This window comes from Macrobrachium rosenbergii, chromosome 8, assembly GCF_040412425.1.
Source record: "Macrobrachium rosenbergii isolate ZJJX-2024 chromosome 8, ASM4041242v1, whole genome shotgun sequence".
In the NCBI taxonomy this organism is placed as follows: domain Eukaryota; kingdom Metazoa; phylum Arthropoda; class Malacostraca; order Decapoda; family Palaemonidae; genus Macrobrachium; species Macrobrachium rosenbergii.
In genome coordinates this window covers 14,891,195-14,910,440 of record NC_089748.1, presented here as the reverse complement: position 1 = coordinate 14,910,440, position 19,246 = coordinate 14,891,195, and the positions used below count along the sequence as shown (strand labels likewise).

The following is a 19,246-nucleotide window of genomic DNA, read 5'->3' as shown; positions in this document are numbered from 1 at the left end:
CATGCCTCAGCCATGCATGTGCTAAAAATTTTTTACTTAATACTAATGTGAGGTTACTAATATGAGGCTAAGCCATGCCCCCTTGACCAAAGAATAGCTTATCTTGTAGACATCATGTGCTTCAACAGGAATCAGTCTGTCAGCACATTCAGTTTTGAAGCCATGTGATAGGTGACAGGGCTTTTGAATGTCAAACCTCAGGAATTTTCTTTGTGGTATAAATAGCCTAGAGTGGATTTTTCTGCTTTCATAAAATTTTCTAGTTGAGTAAAATGCTAAAGGTATAGTACAGCTTGGGTTTGTACTTATTCATAGTGTGACTATGGTGTATCATCAATCGCCTGAAAATGTTTAGGTCTAAGAGGCATTGATATAACTGCTCAGATTTATAACTTACAGGCAGAACTATTCCTTAAAGTTGGTCAGGGGATTCCAAGGATGGACAGGGTCTAGGGTTAAGACTGTTAATGCTTTATTCTTTGTGCCCACTAACACATTTAAGTTTTGGCTGATTGTGTTGGTTTAATTTTGTCAGTCTTATCTGACATGTTTGGCCTGCACTTTTGATGGTAATTTTGTCAGTACCATCCCTGTAGAGTAGGGTAGGCGTGGACATAATGGAATCAACTCTCATTAGTGTCATTAGAGGATAAATTAATTTTATGAAAAATTAATTGTATTTTTTCAAGACTTTCATGCTTTTTAAAATCAGTTATAATTTTATTAAGATTATTTTCATTAGGGATGATTCTGAAACAGGGGTAGACTCTGTGGTAAGGGTATTGTGGTACTAGATTTTCAGAGGTACCTTCCAGTTGAAGACAACTCTCAGCCAATGTAATAGCACAACTTGCTGACCTTTTATGCCAAAAATTTTGTTTTCAGTAAATTATTCTCTCAGATTCTAAACATATTTGATGATAAGAAGAATAAATGAAGCCCTTGTATTAAATTAGAGGAAACACTAACCTCAAGATGAGGTTGCTGCATTTTTCCTAAGAAAGTTAAGTTAGTAGCCAAAACCTGAAACAAGAAGCAAAATCGTTTGCTTCAGTAATCTTTGCTTGTGTTCCTTTATGTTTATTAGGCATATTTGGGGCATTATCAAACCTTTGGTGTCTGCAGTCATTAATGACAACACCAACACCAATGGCAGAAATGTGACAAATCTTCAGACAGACTCACTGTTATGTATCAAGAAGTGTGGTCCATGTATTCATTCCTGTCAACTGATGCTGAAAAACATTTATCTGTTTTCAGTCTGTCTTTCATTTTATGAAGAACTGTTTACCTATCAGCTGTAAGGGTTCAGTCTAGCATTTTGTGGTAGCCCATTGGCTATGAAAGTTCATTTCAAATTTTTTACTGATGTAGTACAGGGCAAATCCCCTTTTTTTAGTGGCTTCCATTTTACCGTGTTCAACAAGAAAAATGTCTGAATACGCTATTGCAAGACTTCAGTATTCCCAAATACAATATTCACCATAGTAGGGCAAACCTATAACCTCATTATGTCTTAAATGCAAAATCACTCTCAGCCTGAAAAGTCATGGCAACAAGACTCCTTAAAACTGCTTCCATTGATATCTTGCTTCATCTTGAGACTGTTTTAGTTATTAATTCTCAACTTCATTTCTCCATACTGGTAAGTTGACTGCATTGCATCCAGGTGAGCTTGTGTGATTTCATGATTTGAGATAGTGTCTGATGCTTGAATCCAGTTATATCATGTAGTTGATCATTCATGGGTATCTTGTGAGAACAGTTTTCAGCAAGAGTAACATCCTTACTTCAGAAACTGATAATTAATCGGGTGGGCTTGTGAGGACATAAGAAGAGTTGGAAAACCCAAATCTACTTAAATGAGAACTATGAGATGGGAAGCTGGATATTAGGGGGGATTTGTGGGGAGTGAAAAACAAGAAAGACATGAGAGACAGAATTTCACCGAGACCTTTGCATTACATGGTGCTGAGAAACTGAATAACATAACCAGTTGTATATGACTTTTTTCTCCATTTTGGGAATTATGGATGAACATGTCAGTTGTACTGCAGACTACACCGATGCATTGGACAGGGAAGGTGGAGAAGGCTGATAGGAAACGACGACTCCATGTAGAAATGGGTAAAGCTGAAGACAAAGATGATGATGACGATGTCAATTGTACTGTTGCAACCAGCTCTAGTGGAAGCTGGGGAAATCCCTGCTCTCTCAAATCTGATAAATTTATTAGGATGGGGAATTCCTTTATTTGACCATTATTCTTGCATCTGGACTGAAGCTGTCTTGTTCTTGCATGACTGGATACTTCAGAATTGAAACTTGTCACTCTTAAAACCCTAAACCATCTGTTCTAGGGGAATGAGAATAGATTGCTGTCTACTGTATATAATAAAAATATTATAATAAAGATAGTTACAGTATATGAAAGCAAATCTGATTGATAGATTAGCCCTTATGATATTCATTTGGTTAGCCTCATAATTTTTAGTCTATAATATTATGAGGACATGCTTAACCAGTCATGTCAGTATGGGAAATGCTTTTTGCAGTTTCATCTGGAGGTTTCTCTATTGGATGTTCCCTAAGATAATTGGATGCACATATCTTCAGACTGGGAATACAGTATGCACTTCTTAAAAATGAGGAACTCATCTTGAAATCTTCCCTCAGATTCTGAAGTAATTCCAAAAGAACCACTAATCTGTGGTACTTTGTTAGTCCAGCAAACTTATTCTTTTCCCCCCTCTCAGCACCACTGATCAGTTGAGACATTATTGGTAACTTGTCTGGGAATGAATCTATACAATTGAGCCTGCCTCTCTCTATTGAAAAAATGCACTAGATATTCATGAATCTATATCTTTTATATCAAAGATATTAAGTGGATTGACACACATAAGGTTTTGACAGTTGTAAACAGATTGATTGATGCATCACAGTGCCCATGCTATGTATGTCCTGTTTATTCCAACTAATTTTACACCTTCATCTGTATAGAGAATTATTCTGCAAACAAGCTGGATAACTAGTTGACATTTATTAACAAGGTAATAAGGTGTGCATTAGGGATAAGGAATGGGACTCCCAGCCGCTCACTAGCTGAACTATCACTTTTTTGTCAGCCGCTGTTTAGTAAGCTTGTCACTGCTTTGCAGTACTTGACATTTTTGCTATTTAATGGAGCAGTATGTTTTAGTGAAAAGTGTCTGTGCACAGTTATGTTGTTAGTAAAGAAGGAAGTTGATTGTCAAATTGGCCACATTTTCACCTTTACGTAATTGAACCTATTGCATTATGATGTTGCAAGGAAGCAGTATCATCTTAAACAATCAAATTTTGTGATTTGAAATTAATTTTTTTCTAATCTGTAGCTGGATCTGGCACCTACTCAGTATTCCTGAATACCACGCCTGCTCCAGTAGGCACCTGAAGTAATAGCCATGAGCGTGGAGTCATATGGAAGGTTAGTTGGTTTATAGATCTTTGTGAATACATGTATACTCTAGTTTATAGTATCATGTCCATAACAGTAGTTATCTTTGAATTCTTAGTTTTCGTAGTTTTTGTAGATGAGATATACAGTGAGCATTTATAACCTGTAAATTTGAGACAAACGATGAAACTGTTTTGACTAATACAGATTTGGGGCTGATGATGATGATGATGATGAGCATGATGGTCCAGGGCGCCACATATCCCCTCCAGAAGACCACTGGAATCTCATTTATATGGCACTGGTACTGGCTGGGATTGGCTTTCTTCTCCCATACAACAGGTATAGATTAGTAAATGGATACTAAATGTTAATGACCTTAGAATAAACAATGGGCTCGATAGTTTCAAATACTGTCTACTCTGGGATGCCATATACTGTATATTCAAACAGTTTGTAAGTGCCTCGGTTGTGTTTTTGTATGATTAAAATATAGAAAATTTTCATTTAAGTTGATGGTCAGTTGGAGATGACACATTACCTAACCCTTATATCAAGAAAAGCAAGATTTTTGTAGGGGTTTGGGAGCTGATTTCTGAGCCCAGATCTAACATGCTTCTCTAAACTGAGGCCAAACTTTCCCCGTGGCTTGGAATTTTTGCCAAAAAATCTCACATCTGTGATTTTGATAAATTTAACCTTAAATTGTAGCTGCACTTATTCAGTTTTGTGTCTTGAACCACTGTATTTGCTGCCTTGATAATTAGCCTTGGTGAGCACTCAGTGTTGGGTAGAAAATAACATACCAAAAGGTGACTATCACATTTGACAGATTTCTCTCTCTCTCTCTCTCTCTCTCTCTCTCTCTCTCTCTCTCTCTCTCTCTCTCTCTCTCTCTCTCCTTGTGCCTGAGAAAACCCCTCCTAAATGCAAGGAAAATTCAGAGCATATTACAAAAAGTGAACTGAACAAAATATGATCAACGTGCTACCCTCGCTTCAAAACTTTGACAATAAAAGCCATTTCGTGGTGCCCAGCTTTTTATTTGACAAGCCAAGTGGAAAGTTTAGTGTTGGCATTTATACAAGTTTGTGAGGACAGGTGCAATTTGTCCTTTTGACACCAACCTTTACGAAATTGTATCTAAGACTTATTCAGTGCATGTTCCCATGCCTAAAAATTACGATGTTTCAGTGCCATTTTATACTAAGTATTAGAGGAGTTAAAGGAAAATATATTGTTTAGAGATCAAATAGGGTAAATTTCTTTGTCCACAAAGGAATCACTTTTGGCATTGTAGTCAAGAACTGACAAAATGTACCTTGGTCATATGGTGATTCTTCAGTCTGAATTTAAAAAAGATTAGCATATTTGTTGAAATGGTGACATTTACTTGTCATTTTTTGTACTAATACTCATTTGTTGAATTCCATTTTTTCTGTGTTGATTTTTAGTTTCAGGCAGACTCTATAAGAAAATATAATTTCACATAAGTAACTTACTAAGTAATTATATAGCTGCTATAGTTTCTAACTCCCGTGGCAACCTTTATTTAATAGACCGTGGTAGCACTTCGATAGTTTAGTGTAGGTGACGAGCCCCACCCACTAATGGGAGAACTGGAAACGACTTAGCAGAAAACCTCATTCTGTTTCTGCTGTGCTCTCAAGTAACAACAGGGGTTTGTTGCAGCTTTTATTTACTGATTTTCGGTTGTATGGCTGGATTTTGGTGAAGTATCATCGCTTATTTGAGTAGCCTTCAAGCTTTAATAGCTTTCAGGATAATTTTTTCTAGTTCTTTGGTTATTATTATGTTTGATTCAAGTTCACCTAGTTTTGCTGTTGTAGCAAAAGTTGCAAAACCAGATTAATCAAATCTTCACATGTCTCATACAGTTTGCAGTAAATGTGGTGGACAGAAATGTAGTAGGGAGAAAACTTGTGCTAAATGTAGTGATTACAAAGAGTAGAAAGCACTTAATCTCAGCGAGATAAGTTAGAGAGGGATAGGAAAAGGAAAGTGGCCCTTAGAGCCTGGAAACAAGCTTCCCTTAGCCTAGTATTCTACCCTACCCTAGGTTAGAACATAACTTTATTATTCCTTCTTCCCCTCTTGTTGATTTTTCTCCTGCTACTAGCCCTCCTACTTTTAATCCACCTACTCCCTCCCTTCTGAACCCGATGCCATTGCCAGTTTAGAGTCTAGGTTTCACAGGAAAATTATCCTACTAGTGAATACAGTGGCGGAGTTAGGTGCGTCACTGAAGACGTTTATGGGAAAATGTATTCAGATGGCACCACTTCCTGCAAAGTGACAAGTGATGGTGTAGTGCAAGTTGAGGAGGTGACTAGTTCCCTTGGTTCTCGTAGACCAAGGTCATTGTCCTGCTCCCCTGAACCTGGGAGAAGACATACCGAAAGTCCAATGGAGGCCAAGGGGGTTGGCCCACGGTTAGTTGCCCCTTCAGTCAAACCTGTTGCACATTCCCAGGTATTGGCAGACAGCCACTGGAAAGGCGTCTTGACAGGAGAAAGTGGTATGCAGGTGGAGGAGGTGGCTTCTCGTCCCGCTGGTTCTCCTAGACGAAGGTCTCTGTCCTGCCCCCATTAAACCTAGGAGAAGACATGCCAGAAGTCCAGGGGAGGCCGGTGGGGTTTGCCCACGGGTTGTTGCCCCCTCAGTTGAACCTGTTGCATGAATATCCCAGGTTTCGACAGACAGCTGCTGGAAAGACATCTTGGATGTGCACCAGTTGTCATCCGACACTCAAGACTCCAGCCCGGACTTTGAAGCACCAAGCATTTTCTAGGTTCGTCTCATCCATTGAAGAGATGCAGACAATGCTGGCTGCTCTTCTTCGCTGCCCAGTTAGCAATTTAAGGAGCCGGGTGCAGTCTTCAACCTTCCTGCAGCATATGGGACAGTCCAGAGTATTTCTCTTGTGAGCGTACTTCTGTTGGGTGCTAGTATTTGGCTCCTAAGTGCCCAACGATCCCTCTCAGGTATGTGTTGTCTTGGTTCAAGTGTCTGGCACCAGTTTCTGAGCATCCAGCGCCGGCTCCCAAGCACTTGGCACCAGTTGACAAGCGCCTGGCGCCCACTTCCAAGCGCCCAGTGCCAACTCTTCAGTATCAGTATACTGCTCGGAGTGCCAAGCGCCGATCTCCTCAAGCGTCCGCTGCCAGTTTCTGAGCACCCGGCACCAGCTCCCGGCGCCAACTCTTCAGTATCAAACTACTGCTCGGAGCGCCAAGCACCCGTTTCCAACCGTGGATCTCCTAGCCTATGCAGCTCTCCTTCAGTATTTGCGGGTGAGCTTTCCATCCCTTTTTTGACTCCAGCTAGCCCCTGGTCTCGCTTACCTCAACCTTCCTGATGAGGAGCCATCTAGATGACAAACCTAGGCTCCTCACAATGGTGCTTTCCTTGTCTTTTAGGAAGGTACTCAGAGAGAGTGCAGTTTGGTTTTCTGCTAAGAGGGAGCAAGGTAAGGCTTCCTTCATCTCTCCTCCCTCGCACTTAATCCATAGGAGTTTCTTTCCTACACCACCAGGGAAGCTCCTTCTTCCCGACGCTTGGTGTTTTCATTGGCGAAAATTGTTTTTATATAAGTAACTTACAAAGTAATTGCATATCTATTAGTTGCATTTATTTGCAGTAGCATAAATTCAGATTTTGCAGTAGCAACACCAATGTTCTGTGTAGGTGACTAGTCTCGCCCCCTAACGAGATAGTTAGGAACGACTTAGCAGAGAATCCTCAGTCTGTTTCTGCGACGTCTGGTGTTAACATCAGGTGTCGGCAGCAGCTTTTCTTTTTTCGCCAGTTATTTAACCGGACTTTGGTTTTCAAGCCGAAAGTCGAGAAGCTTCAACCGAAAACTTCCAGGATGAGTTTTTTCCTTGTTTTGTTGTTTCTAAATGGAGTCTGGTACAGGCAGTCCCCGGTTATTGGTGGGGTTTTGTTTCTGAGGGTGTAATGATAACTGAAAATCGGTGATTTTCAGAGCTTTTTTGGCGATTTTGGGGGCTTATCGGCGCCGAAAAGCACCAATTTTCTGTTATCAGTACCTCTGTTAGGTATGTATTGGCGCCAATACCCAATTATCGGCACCGATAAGCAGAAATCAGCGATTTTCGGTGCCGAAAATTGACGATTTTCGTCGCTAGACAAGCGCCATGAAACCGGATCAATGTTAACCGAGCCCGCCGTTAACCAGGGATTGCCTGTATATCAATTTGTTGCTTTTACAGTGAAAATTGCAGTTAATTCTTTAACCACTTTGCTAAGTGGTGTACTATATTGTAAACATTGGTTCGTTGCCAAACCAATATTTACGTTCGCTACTGAACTGATTTTTTCAGTGCTACAGTAGTGACTTTATATCTTTGGTTGTACTCACCTGTGCGACAAGTAGTGTAATAATGTAAAGTGTTGCCGAGTAACGTGATAAAGTAGACTTTGTATTCGCTACAATGAGTAATAATGTAAAGTGTTGCAGAGTACTGTGATAAAGTACGCTTTGCATTTGTTTCCATATATATCGAGTAGCATAATAACATGTAAACATTGCGTTCGCTACAGGGCCGATAATGACTTACTATATTTCCATAAGTCTCAAATAATGTTTGTTATGAGTTGAGATTTGTCTGTATGACAGTATCTGTGTACTGTACTGTACTTCAAGAATTAATTAAAATCATCTTATTACACTTTCCTTTGCAGAGAACTGAAAAAGTGTAAGGGCAGAACGTAGTAGGAGAGAATTGTGGTTGCGCTGGGCTTTCGAAAGAATTAACGTTCTTGACAGCCGAGGAGTGGCTCCAAATGTCCATGCACGCTCACCAGCTCCCGATTTCTTAGCTTATGAGCTACTAGCTCATTTGATGCTCAGTTGCCTGGCACCATTTACACCTGGGAGCACCCAGCGCCAGGAAAACCGTCCGATGAGATCCGAGCGATCAGTGGGATCCGAGCACCCAGCGGATCCAAGCGCCCGGTGGATCCGAGCAGCCATGAGCGGCTCAGGGATCCAATTGTAGTCTGGTGCCTACTCCCCATCCATTTTTCTCTCCTATTACTAGCCCTCTAATTTTTTCGTATTGCTCCTGCGCCTGGCTCCCTCGCTTCCTTCCCATGCCATTGCCAGTCATGTGTCTGGTGTAACAGAAGTTAGCCTTGAAGTAGTGAAGTGTCATGCAGTGGAGGAGGTGTCTTCTTGTCCCCCAATGCTCCTAGATGGAAAGTCCCTGTCAAACTCCCCTAAACCTGGGAGGAGGCATACTAGAAGTCTCAGGGAGGTCGGGGGGTTACAGACGGGTAGTCGCCCCCTCAGTTGAGCCTGTTGCTGGTCCCAGGTGTTGACAGACAGCCACTGGAAAGGCATCTCACAGGATGTATAGTGGAGGATGTGGCTATCCGGCCCTATCAGATCTCCTAAACCCAGTCCCTGTCAGACTCCCCTAAACCTGGGAGGAGTCATACTGTTGGTCCACGGGGATCCGAAGGGTTTTTTGCCCCCGGGTGGTTGCTCCTCAGTCGATCCTGCTGTCCACAGGTCTCAATGGATAGCTATTGGAAAGGCATCCATAGTGATGTGCTTTCTTTGTCCTCTAGTGATACGGATCCCAGTGTGAACAGTTACAGAGTCCAATATATGTAAGAAGCATCAACGGTGTTGTTCCAGGATCCTAGTGTAGACAGACATGGATCCCAGTGTAGACAGGGTGTTGATGACATTTTTGGGAGTATCTTGGCTTTTGGAGAGGCATATCTTCCAGTTGTGGAGCGCCAGTAATTGGCACCAAACACTCTTTCAACCTGAGTGCCTAGCAGTGTCAGAGCAGACGGAGTCCGAGAGCCTCGTGTCCACTGAGATCAAAGCATACAGAGGGATCTGAAGGCTCCAAGCATCCAATGTGGTCTGTTGGATCCAAGTGGCCAGTGGGATCTGATGGATCCAAGCGTCCAGCAGGATCTGATGGATCCAATTGTACAGTGGGATCGAGAGCTCAGTGGATCTGATGGATCCAAGTGTCAAGTGGGATCTGATGGATCCAAGTCAAGTGGGATCTGATGGATCCAAGTCAAGTGGGATCTGACGGATCCAAGTCAAGTGGGATCTGACGGATCCAAGTCAAGTGGGATCTGATGGATCCAAGTGTCCATTGGGATCCGAGGGATCCAAGTATCCAGTGGGATCCGAGGGATCCAAGTGTCCAGTGGGATCCAAGGGATCCAAGTGTAGTGGGATCCAAGGGATCCAAGTGCCAACCTACTGTGTCCAGCACTAGTTCCTCTTTGGTTCAACACCTGAATTTTAAGAACACGCTGTTTCCTGTCTTGTGCACCAGTTCCCATTGGGCAGAGACCAAGTCTACCTCCGGACAAGACTTCTGGGTCAGAGTTGCTGAAGGACTGGGTCAGAGTTGCTGAAGGAAGCTCCCTCTTTGGGCTACTTCCTCGTCATCCAAGCATCTGTCAAGGTTGGAAAATTGGCTTTCATTTAAAAGGAGCAAGACAGTGTCTCTTGTCCTCCCTCACTCTAGTGCCTGGTCGGATCTAGACTTCCCTGTCAAGATTGTTGGAAGTCCTATTTTTCTGGACTGACATCAGGAAACTGGCCAGAGTCCTCCTGTCACCTTAAAGAATCTCTCGGATTTTTGAGTTTTTCCGTCTGCCAAGAATCTCTGTTTTCAGACAGCCCGAGAGTTTTACCCTCATTCCCCCCTTCGTGCCCGGGACATTAGTAGTGAGCCTACTCTAGCTCTGGTGCCCACGAAATAATGGCCAGATTGGACAGACCTAAATGCATCCTCAGATTTTACTTCAGTTCCAGGTTTTGGGCAAAGACTGAACGCCGTGAGCTTCTTGGCTCTTCACTCTGTTGAAGATCTACATGTTGACAGTTGCTGTTATATGCTTCCTGTCAACAGTTAAAATTATCTTCTTCTCACGGCCTTCTTGCAGTTTTGTTCTTGGTTGAATGACCTATCCTGTAAGGTGCCAATTCCCATTTTCCTGGACCCTTTCCCGAGCTCCTGGCACTGCTCCCTAGTGCCTGGCACATTCGTTGAGTGCCCAACACCACTAGAGCGCTCATCAACATATCTCTAGTATTCGGCAGCCATCTCCGCTATCCTGGCGGAAGCTCACAGGGCCCAGGTTCTTACGGGTATGGAATTTTCCTTGGCGTACAGTTCTGCACATCTTTGCTATTGCACGAGAGAATTGTCGAGTCCATGCTAAGTGTTATCAAGTTCAGTTTTTGTTGAATCTGCAGGATTTCGACATTTCCTCCTGGCTGTCATAAAAGTCTGCAGATTTAGCAGCTTCTTTGTACAGTTGTCTGTGGTTCTGCATGTCCTTTTACTAGTTTGCCTTTTGGCTGTGAGTGCATGATCACCAATGCAAAGCATGCCCACAGCGGATAGAGGACAAACCAGGTAGCCTCTTCCTTTAATCTTCATGGCTATTGAATGGACATTGGAGATGCAGTAAGCACCCTTCCTTGTCCTTGCCAGATGTCGGCCTCCTGACAGCACAGGTTTTCTCTGGAGCCCTTGTTCTTATAGTATTCTGAACTTAGTCTTTTGGAAAGGAAGTTCCTTCATCCGTAAACCTAGTCCTGGATTTCTTTTCAATGCTTCAGTTTTGGGTTGGGGAGGCTTCTTAAGGAACTGGGTTTCTTTTTTTCCGGGTGTGGTACCAGGAAAGACAGATCCTTCAGTTCCTTCTCATAGAGCTGGAAGTTTCTTCAGATAACTTCAATGCTTTGTGACCATATTGCACTCCTAGACTGTGGTAACCATTCAGACTAGACCACAGTTCTAATGTTTTATGTAAGCAAGGCTCCACCCCACGTCTCCCCACTTCTATAGGAAGGGACCCATGACAGATCAATCAGGTCTTCTAGTCTCTTGGTAGGTTCATAGAACTAAGCCCTATCAGACGTACCGAGATGTCAGAAGGAGACCTTTGATTCTCAGGCTGCTGGGATCTGCGGAATCTATGGGACAGACCTGTTTGCTCCTGTTTGATCCTTCATTTTTCTCTTTTTGTGGTCCATACCATTCCTATAGCATGTGCAACAGACCTCATGCTATAGACAGATCCGCCGGACTACCTCTCTTCACACCCTTCATCACAGTCAAGAAAGAGCAACACAATCTTCATGCTAACTCCAAGTTACATTGTCCTCTTAGCCTTGTTCTAGCTCGTATCATGGTCCCTGAATGTGCTCGGTTGAGGGCGGACTCTACAGGATCTTCCCCCACTGGGTGTTCTCGGACAACCTTGCTTCAAGAGATTATCCAAGGTAGTCAGATGTTTCCACGACAGACTCCAGACTGTGCGGGGGATTATCGCTGAAGACCATTTCAAGACATGGAAGTCAATCTTCTCTCGCCATCTTCTAGACCTGGGGATCGACTTTCCGAAGCTAGCATCTCGGGCCTTACGTCACCTCTGCAAGATGTACATGTTCCTTTTACAATTACCCCGTGGAGGGCTATCAAACTATGCATAACTCATGTATAAGCATGGAGACCTAGTTCGTTGGCGTTGATATCTTAATCTCCTTTGAAGTTCCTGACACACCCAAGCAAGAAAGAAGTGGTTTGCTTGTTTGTCCTTGGATTTTAGTCAAGGACAGGAACCCATCCAAGACATGGATCTGTTTTTTCTTTTTCCCGTAGGAATTTTACGGACATCCATGTCTTCCAGGAGCACCAGACAACACGCAAGCTCATAGCTCTTCTGGCACCCTGCTCTCTTGCCGCTAACAATAGCCTTGCACCAGCTCTGGTTGTGACGTCAGCTTTCGTTCTGAGCACCCAGTAGTGCTCACTAGCCCTGAGGAAGACTAAAGTTTTCTATCCAGTCTGAATGTTCAGGTTCAAAGGTCATCCAGAACCTATGGTGTAATGGCAAGAACTACTTTCTTCCTCTGACTATAACTCATGGCGGCAACTGCACCTGGTGCCAGCTCATTCTCAGAGAGCCATAGCGCTCATTGGCTCTGAGGAGGAATTTAGAGAGCTCTGCCCAGCTGGATGGTATAGTATTGCCTAAAATCCGATACTGTAGTCCCAGGCCATCCATAACCCAGGGAGTTAGGACAAGAGCTCATCTCGCTCTCTGATTAGAACATCTTGCCCTTTATCCTAATGGACTTTATCTTCTGAGACACGCTCAGATTTAAGAGAAGCATTTTCCTCCTCCTAGTGAAAGCTAAAGATGTCAGAGCATCCTCTACCTCATCAGCTTTCAAACGCTATACACCCCTTACGTCAGCTCAGCAATCAACCTGGTATGATCGTTCTTTGTTTCTCATTTTGAGGGCGTTTAAACAGTATTTTAAAAATTTGGCAGTACCTTGCTATTTTTAGCTACTGGCATGGTATCAAGAAGGAAGCGTAGGATTTTCTCCTACTGCCTATTCACCTTGTAGTGAAGTGTCGAAATTTTGGGAGCCCAACAGGATACAATGTACCCAGAGCACCCAGCACTCTTAGTGTATGGGGTTAGGTCTTACTTCAGTGTAGGTGACAACATAATCTGATTGTTTTTATTATGGTACTGCACCCAGGGCAAGGGCAACTTTAAAGTTCTGCTAGCCATCGGATAATTCTTTGACTGATAACTTCCACTGATGCTTTGGTAGTGATCGGAGTACTCCACCACTACAAAGCCCCCTCTTTAGTAGAGGCAACCCTCGGCCTTACTGCCGTGCCACTACAGGTTAAGTTGAGCATCAACCACAGGCAGTTTATACTGCAGGCTCTCTTAACTAACAAGGAACGACAAGCATTGTTTTCAGTCCTAGGAACTTTCTATTTCTAATTCATTACATGACTTAATGTTAGAAATTAGAATATGTCCATGTTTGCCACCACCTGTCGATGTGGGATTCATTTATGTAATTACTTGGTAAGTTACTTATGTAAAATTACATTTTTATAATAAAATGAAGTTTTATATAAGTAACTTACCAAGTAACTACATAGCTATTACGTTTCATTTATCGGCAGTTTAAATTTGAAAATTCGTGGTAGCGTTCCAATGTTTTGGTGTAGGTAACTTGCCCCACCCACTTTCAGGGAAGGATAGGTACAACACTACTAACTAGCCCAATTCGTTTCTGCCGGTTGACAGCGTAACATGGTTGTTAACGTTAGCTTTCTTTTGACTTAGTACAATTTGCCGGATAATTTTCATTGTTATTTGGTGAAGTATTCCATGTCTTGGTAGCGACTTCGCTAATTGCATTAGCTTATTTAGCTTGGACTTTGTTTTTTCAGAATATGTCTGACTCAAATTCTGCTAGTATTAAGTTTTGCAGCAAAGGCTGTAATACCCAACTAACTTCTATCAATTGTGATGCTCATACCATTTGTTGTCAATGTAGAGGACAAACTTGCTCTGCAGTCTTGACCTGTGATGAATACAAAGAATGGGATCAGGGGAAATGGAAGACTTTAACTAGTTACTTAGACAAACTTGAGGAAAACAGACGTAGGAGAGCGGCGGCTAAGACCGAAGCTAAGAATTCAGTTAGTCAGGGTTCTCCTGTTTTGCATGCCCTTCCATCTCCTTTATCTGCATTCTCCCCGATCACCAGTCCTCCAACCTTACCTGTGACTCCATTATCCAACTTCCAACCTTGCTGCTCATTTGCTGTTGAAATTAAGATCATATATTCCTTATTCTAATTGGTTGTAACTGCCTAGCAAAGCTTGCAAAATTATGTAAGTTCTTAAGGACTGCAAGTTTTGTATCCTTAACGTTGCTCTATCTTTTCCAGCTTTACCATAGCAGTGGATTACTTCGAGAAACGTTACCCCAATTCCACAATTGTCTTTGACATTTCAATTGTGTATACCTTCATAGCATTTGGGGCTGTTCTACTCAGCAACCTTTTAGTAGAGTTGGTTCCTCTCAATGTAAGAATTATATTTGGTAAGTGCTGTCTGGTTCTTTGTTAAGCTTGCATGTTGACATTTTATGAGTTAGAGTGTGCTTATATTTCTTTAAATTTTGCTCTTTGTATGGTTCAGCTGACCTATAAAGAGGATGTCTGGTCATTTATACATAAGTGATCAACTCATTAGTGAATTTGATGTGGAGTGCAATTCTGTACTTGGCTAATCAATGTTACATTTTGCTTGTCAGACACACTAACAGAGGAAAGCTGTTATCTCCTCTCTTGGCATGCCTTACTATTCTTGCTAGCATCATTGGGTAGTTTGTTATTGTCATGACTTTTTACCTCTTAATCTGTTTTTAGCCAGTAAAGTTCATCATCCCATGAATTTTTCATTATTGAGGTGAAACTTACCATTTGCTTTATTTGCAACTACTTGGCACACCAGGCAGTTGCAGATAAAGCAAATGATAGGGGTTAAGTACCAAAAAAGTTGATTCTATTGTAAAAATCACTATCCTAACTCGTGAGGACAGTAAACTATGTTTTTGGTTCGAAAGTAAGAGATGTAACTAATATATACAAATAACTTTTTAAGAATTAGTTATCTTTTCAAATATGTATAATTTTTGGAGGCTAAAAGCACACATGCAGTTCCTGAGAGTTGTGTCCAACAGACTTTTAATATTGTAGACCAAGTATTCATTTCATAAGATACATCATACATGGAACTAAAAGCACTAAAGGTTCTTTGTAGAGTTCCATCAGCCCCAGCTATCCAAACGTATGTCTTTGAATTTTCATCAGCTCCCTTTGATCTCTTCCCAGTTAGCTGTCAACTCCTTCAACTTTACTTAGCTGTAATTCTTACCTCTCATTTAAGAACAAATTGTGTACGTGTGAGTCAAATGAGTCCTATGAGTATGAATCTGTGTTCTCATTAACCATCTTTACAATAATATTAATGGTACTGTATGTATGTTGAGATAGGTTGATTCCTTCTGGCATGCATCTTAGAGGAAATGAAGATGCTGACAGAGCAGCAAAGCTCAGGTTACATAATCCATGACTGATTAACAATCATGCCTACTGATGAATATTTGGAACTACTGTAAACCCTTCATTATTAAAAAAGTGATTTTTATGATAAAATAAATTTTTTAAGCACTACCCTCCATCATTTGCTTTAACTGCGACCACTTGGAATGCCAAGTAGTCACAGATAAAGTAAATGATAGAGGGTAAGTTTCACATCAAAATCATTATTTTTGAAAAAAATGAGATAAGAGAACAGACTCAACGTATGCATAATCCTCCTTCCGTGGAGTAATTAGAATTATATGTTCAGTAAGCCTTATTGAGTAATTGGAAAGATGATGATGCATTCTCTGTAAAGATTTTTATTTTATCTAATTGCTTTTAGTCAGTAAGTCACCTGTGTGTATCTTTATGGTGTTTGCATAATGACTAGGTTGAGTTGGAGAGATTAGAGTTGCTACATTGCTGTTGACTTGTTAGGATTTATTTGGTGAGGTTATATAGTTCCTCTGCAGATTCTCAACCATTCATTATGAATTAGATCCATATATTTGACTTCTTTAATTTTCTAAAGATAGAACGGTTGCCTTATACTTTAATATCAGAATTTAAAATACTGTATATAGAATAATTTTCTGTTAACACTAAAGCGTGTACTGACGAACTTTACAGTGTATGTTTCAAGGACTCAAGACAGAATTTCACTCAGTGAATGGGTGTCAGGGTTGTCTTTTTAAATTTTAGTACAACAGTGTAATTTTGTTTACATCTAGCCTTATAGAACAGGATTACTGTATATGATTTTTGTATGAACCCCATGTTTTAGTTTTTGGTAGCTCTATCAGAAATAGGGACTCTCACAGATAGCATATTTGTTGTTAGTAAATTATTGTTACCAACTTTTTGAATGACTGGTTGGATTATTTGGCTACCTGTGCATTGTGACAGTTGGATATTACATAACTCTTTAATTTCAGTTTGTTTTTAAATACATAAATAATTTGAGTTTGTTTTAATTTAAAATTATCTTTATGTAAACTGTCATTTATTTTACAAAGAAATAGTTCTTATCAAGACTATATACTGGTATGTTAAGCCTTTTTGTGAGATTTCATATTGAACTTTGATAAGATTATTGAACAAGTACAGTATTATTGTTTTCTCAAAATATCTTCCATATTTTTAACATGTTTGCTATCAGGAATGTGTAAAGTGCTGGTGTAATGTACAAGTTTCAACTCGTGCAGATTTTATTTATAGAATTTATGCTATAAGTTGTAATGTGATTTTCACTCTTTTCAGGTTATGTGGTGTCTCTTCTAATGTTAATCTTTGTAAGCTTCTTTGAAATATGGTGGCCTAATATATTCAGAGCTGAAATATCATATAAGATCATTCTGGTCTCCGTCTCAGTTGTTGCTTTTGGATGTACAGGTAATTTAGTAGTTTATAATGCAGTACTCTTCCTAGTTCATTTGTTTATTTGCAACAATATCTTTTGTTTAATCTTGCTTTCATTTTATTTCTGGAAGTTAAGAAAATTGTGAATCTTTTGACATGAATGCTGCCCATATAATTTAGTTTCATGTAGAGTGTATTGGTAATAGGAAGTCCTTTCCAGTAAAAGGAAATTGGAATGCTGTGGAAAGAAGGCTCACAGGCTGGGTTTGAAGTCTTTGATATAGTACTAACCTCCTGAGATTTGGTTGTTGACTTCAAATGACACAGAAAATTAGAAAATAAAAGTTCACTCTCCCTGAAAATTGGTGAAGCTAGGTACTAGATAAAACTGCCAGAGTTAGTATCAAAGAGATTGATGGAAAACTTGAGCAGCCTTTCCATATGCTGTATTGTGCAGTAGGTGGCATAAATACAGTACAGTAAGCCATATGACATTGGAAAGGTGATTTATCGTGACTTTATGTGGTGCTTTACAAATTAAAATTTGTCTCACATCAAATCCATAAGATTTACACAGTCAGTTGTATGTCTGAACATATTCCAGACATTTTATTTTAAATAAAAAAGAAACAGTAGGTCTGTTAAGGTCCCAAGAAAAGTTTGGAACAAAAAACTGGCTTGTCGGTTGTGTATGCCAATCTTGTCGCAACCTGTAGGTGTTCCCCAGACTTTTGGTGGTTGTGGAAACATTTTTACTGCATCTCCCAACATTTAATCATCTCAGTGATTGTATGTTTGTGTTATCAATGTTTTTATGAAGGGTTTTGTAAGGACTGGTACTTCCTGGTGTTGTACAATCACAAGTTAAAGTATTTCTCTTCATCAACTTTAGTAATTCAGTAGTTCAGTGTTAGTGCCTTGTTTTGTAAACATTAGGTTTTTATCATAACTTAGATTTTATATAGATAATAAAGTAGTCCCTGTGTACAGAGTGCTTACAGGTGCTTGATGAGAAGTTTCCTAAACAAAACTGTTCCAGTGTACATACCTAGCCAACTCCTGGATCCTTTTGCATATGGTATTATTATTAATTCTCATGTGATGATTTCTGCCTGGAGAGAGATGAGAAGGGAGGTGGGAACTAGAATGTATGATTAATCATTTTGTGTATAAATTAATGTTGTAAAAACAGGTTGTTACAAACCCATTAATCATAATGACTTGAATCATTGTGTAGGAGGAGGACAAAGCAGAAGCCAAGAAAGGAAGATATAACTGCTAGAAATCATGTGCCGGAAAAATAAATGGGGAGTTGGCAAGGGCAAGTCCAAAAGGAGTGCTTTATTGAGTAATGAAAGACTTTTGATGATGGGCTCCTCCATAAGTAATGGATATGAAGTTGAACAAGAACCCAAAGGAGGAAACTCGCCATGCACAAAAGGCAAAAAGGTAGTTACTCCAGGAAATGCATGTATTTATTGTGCCCAAGTACTTAGAAGGGAAACTTGAGGATGAGGGAGATGACTGGTTAAATGCCTTTCCCCTTTGAAGTGTTTGGCCTTCCACAATGATGGTTACCAGTGAATGCAAATCAAGTGTCATATTAGTGACATCATAAAGATAAAACCTGGCAAAGGTGCCTATCCAAAGGATGGCGTAGAGTTTCAAATTGCACTTAAAAGCCAGGGAAGATAGAACGGCACACACTTAGACTCTAATCGTGAGTGAGGCAAGATCCTCTTATGCTCAAGAATAAGCCTAAGTTGTTACTTTTAGCCAGTAAGAAATAGATTTATGTGGAATGAATCTTACCCACTGTTAAAGTTAGCTTTGTCTTCGTACCGTCCACCTCGGATCAAGATGAGCCTACTTTGGCACCTATCAGGCAACAGCTTTCAGAAACCATGAGCTTCCTTAAGAAAGCTCCCACCCCTAAGCCTGCTCAGGATTTAGCCCTGTCTCCAATCTCATCAGAGGATGAAGAGGAGAGCAACCAAGACTCTGCTCCTCCTTCAGCATATGCAGCTCTTCTTTGCTACCTGTTGGTGAGTTTTCTGTCTTTTTTGCTCCAGCTGCCCCAGCCTTGCCTGCTTCTCCTTTCTGATGAGGAGCTTCCCAGAAGATAGCCCCAGGCTCCCCCAGATGGTTCTTTCCTAGTCATCCAAGAAGGCGTTTAAGGAAATCGAAGACTGGCTCTCTGCTAAGAGAGAGTAAGGCAAGGCTACTTTCACCCATCCTCCCTCTCATCTGGTTAAGAGGAGATATCTGTTGTACGCCACCAGGAAGCTCCCTTGTTGGGAGTCGCTGCCTCCTCCCAAGGGGACTTCTCTGGCCTCATTGACTCTTCTTGTCGTTCAACTTTCGCTTCAGCAAAGGTTATGTTCTCTTCATCTGAGCAGGACACCTAGTTAAGAACCTCTTCAAGGTTTTCAAGGTGTTCA

At 40.9% G+C, this 19,246-nt stretch overlaps 1 protein-coding gene across 3 annotated transcripts in view; it reads left to right on the top strand.

The window, feature by feature from the left end:
• Ent3 (equilibrative nucleoside transporter 3) overlaps positions 1 to 19,246 on the top strand; it is a 147,287-nt gene that overhangs the window by 4,078 nt on the left and 123,963 nt on the right. For all 3 annotated transcript variants that reach the window (XM_067107325.1, XM_067107323.1, XM_067107324.1), the window contains exons 2-5: positions 3,378 to 3,469; positions 3,647 to 3,781; positions 14,247 to 14,401; positions 16,707 to 16,838. In XM_067107325.1, coding sequence (XP_066963426.1) covers positions 3,447 to 3,469; positions 3,647 to 3,781; positions 14,247 to 14,401; positions 16,707 to 16,838 — 445 coding nt within the window. In that variant the 5' untranslated portion in view covers positions 3,378 to 3,446. The remainder of the gene's footprint in view (positions 1 to 3,377; positions 3,470 to 3,646; positions 3,782 to 14,246; positions 14,402 to 16,706; positions 16,839 to 19,246) is intronic.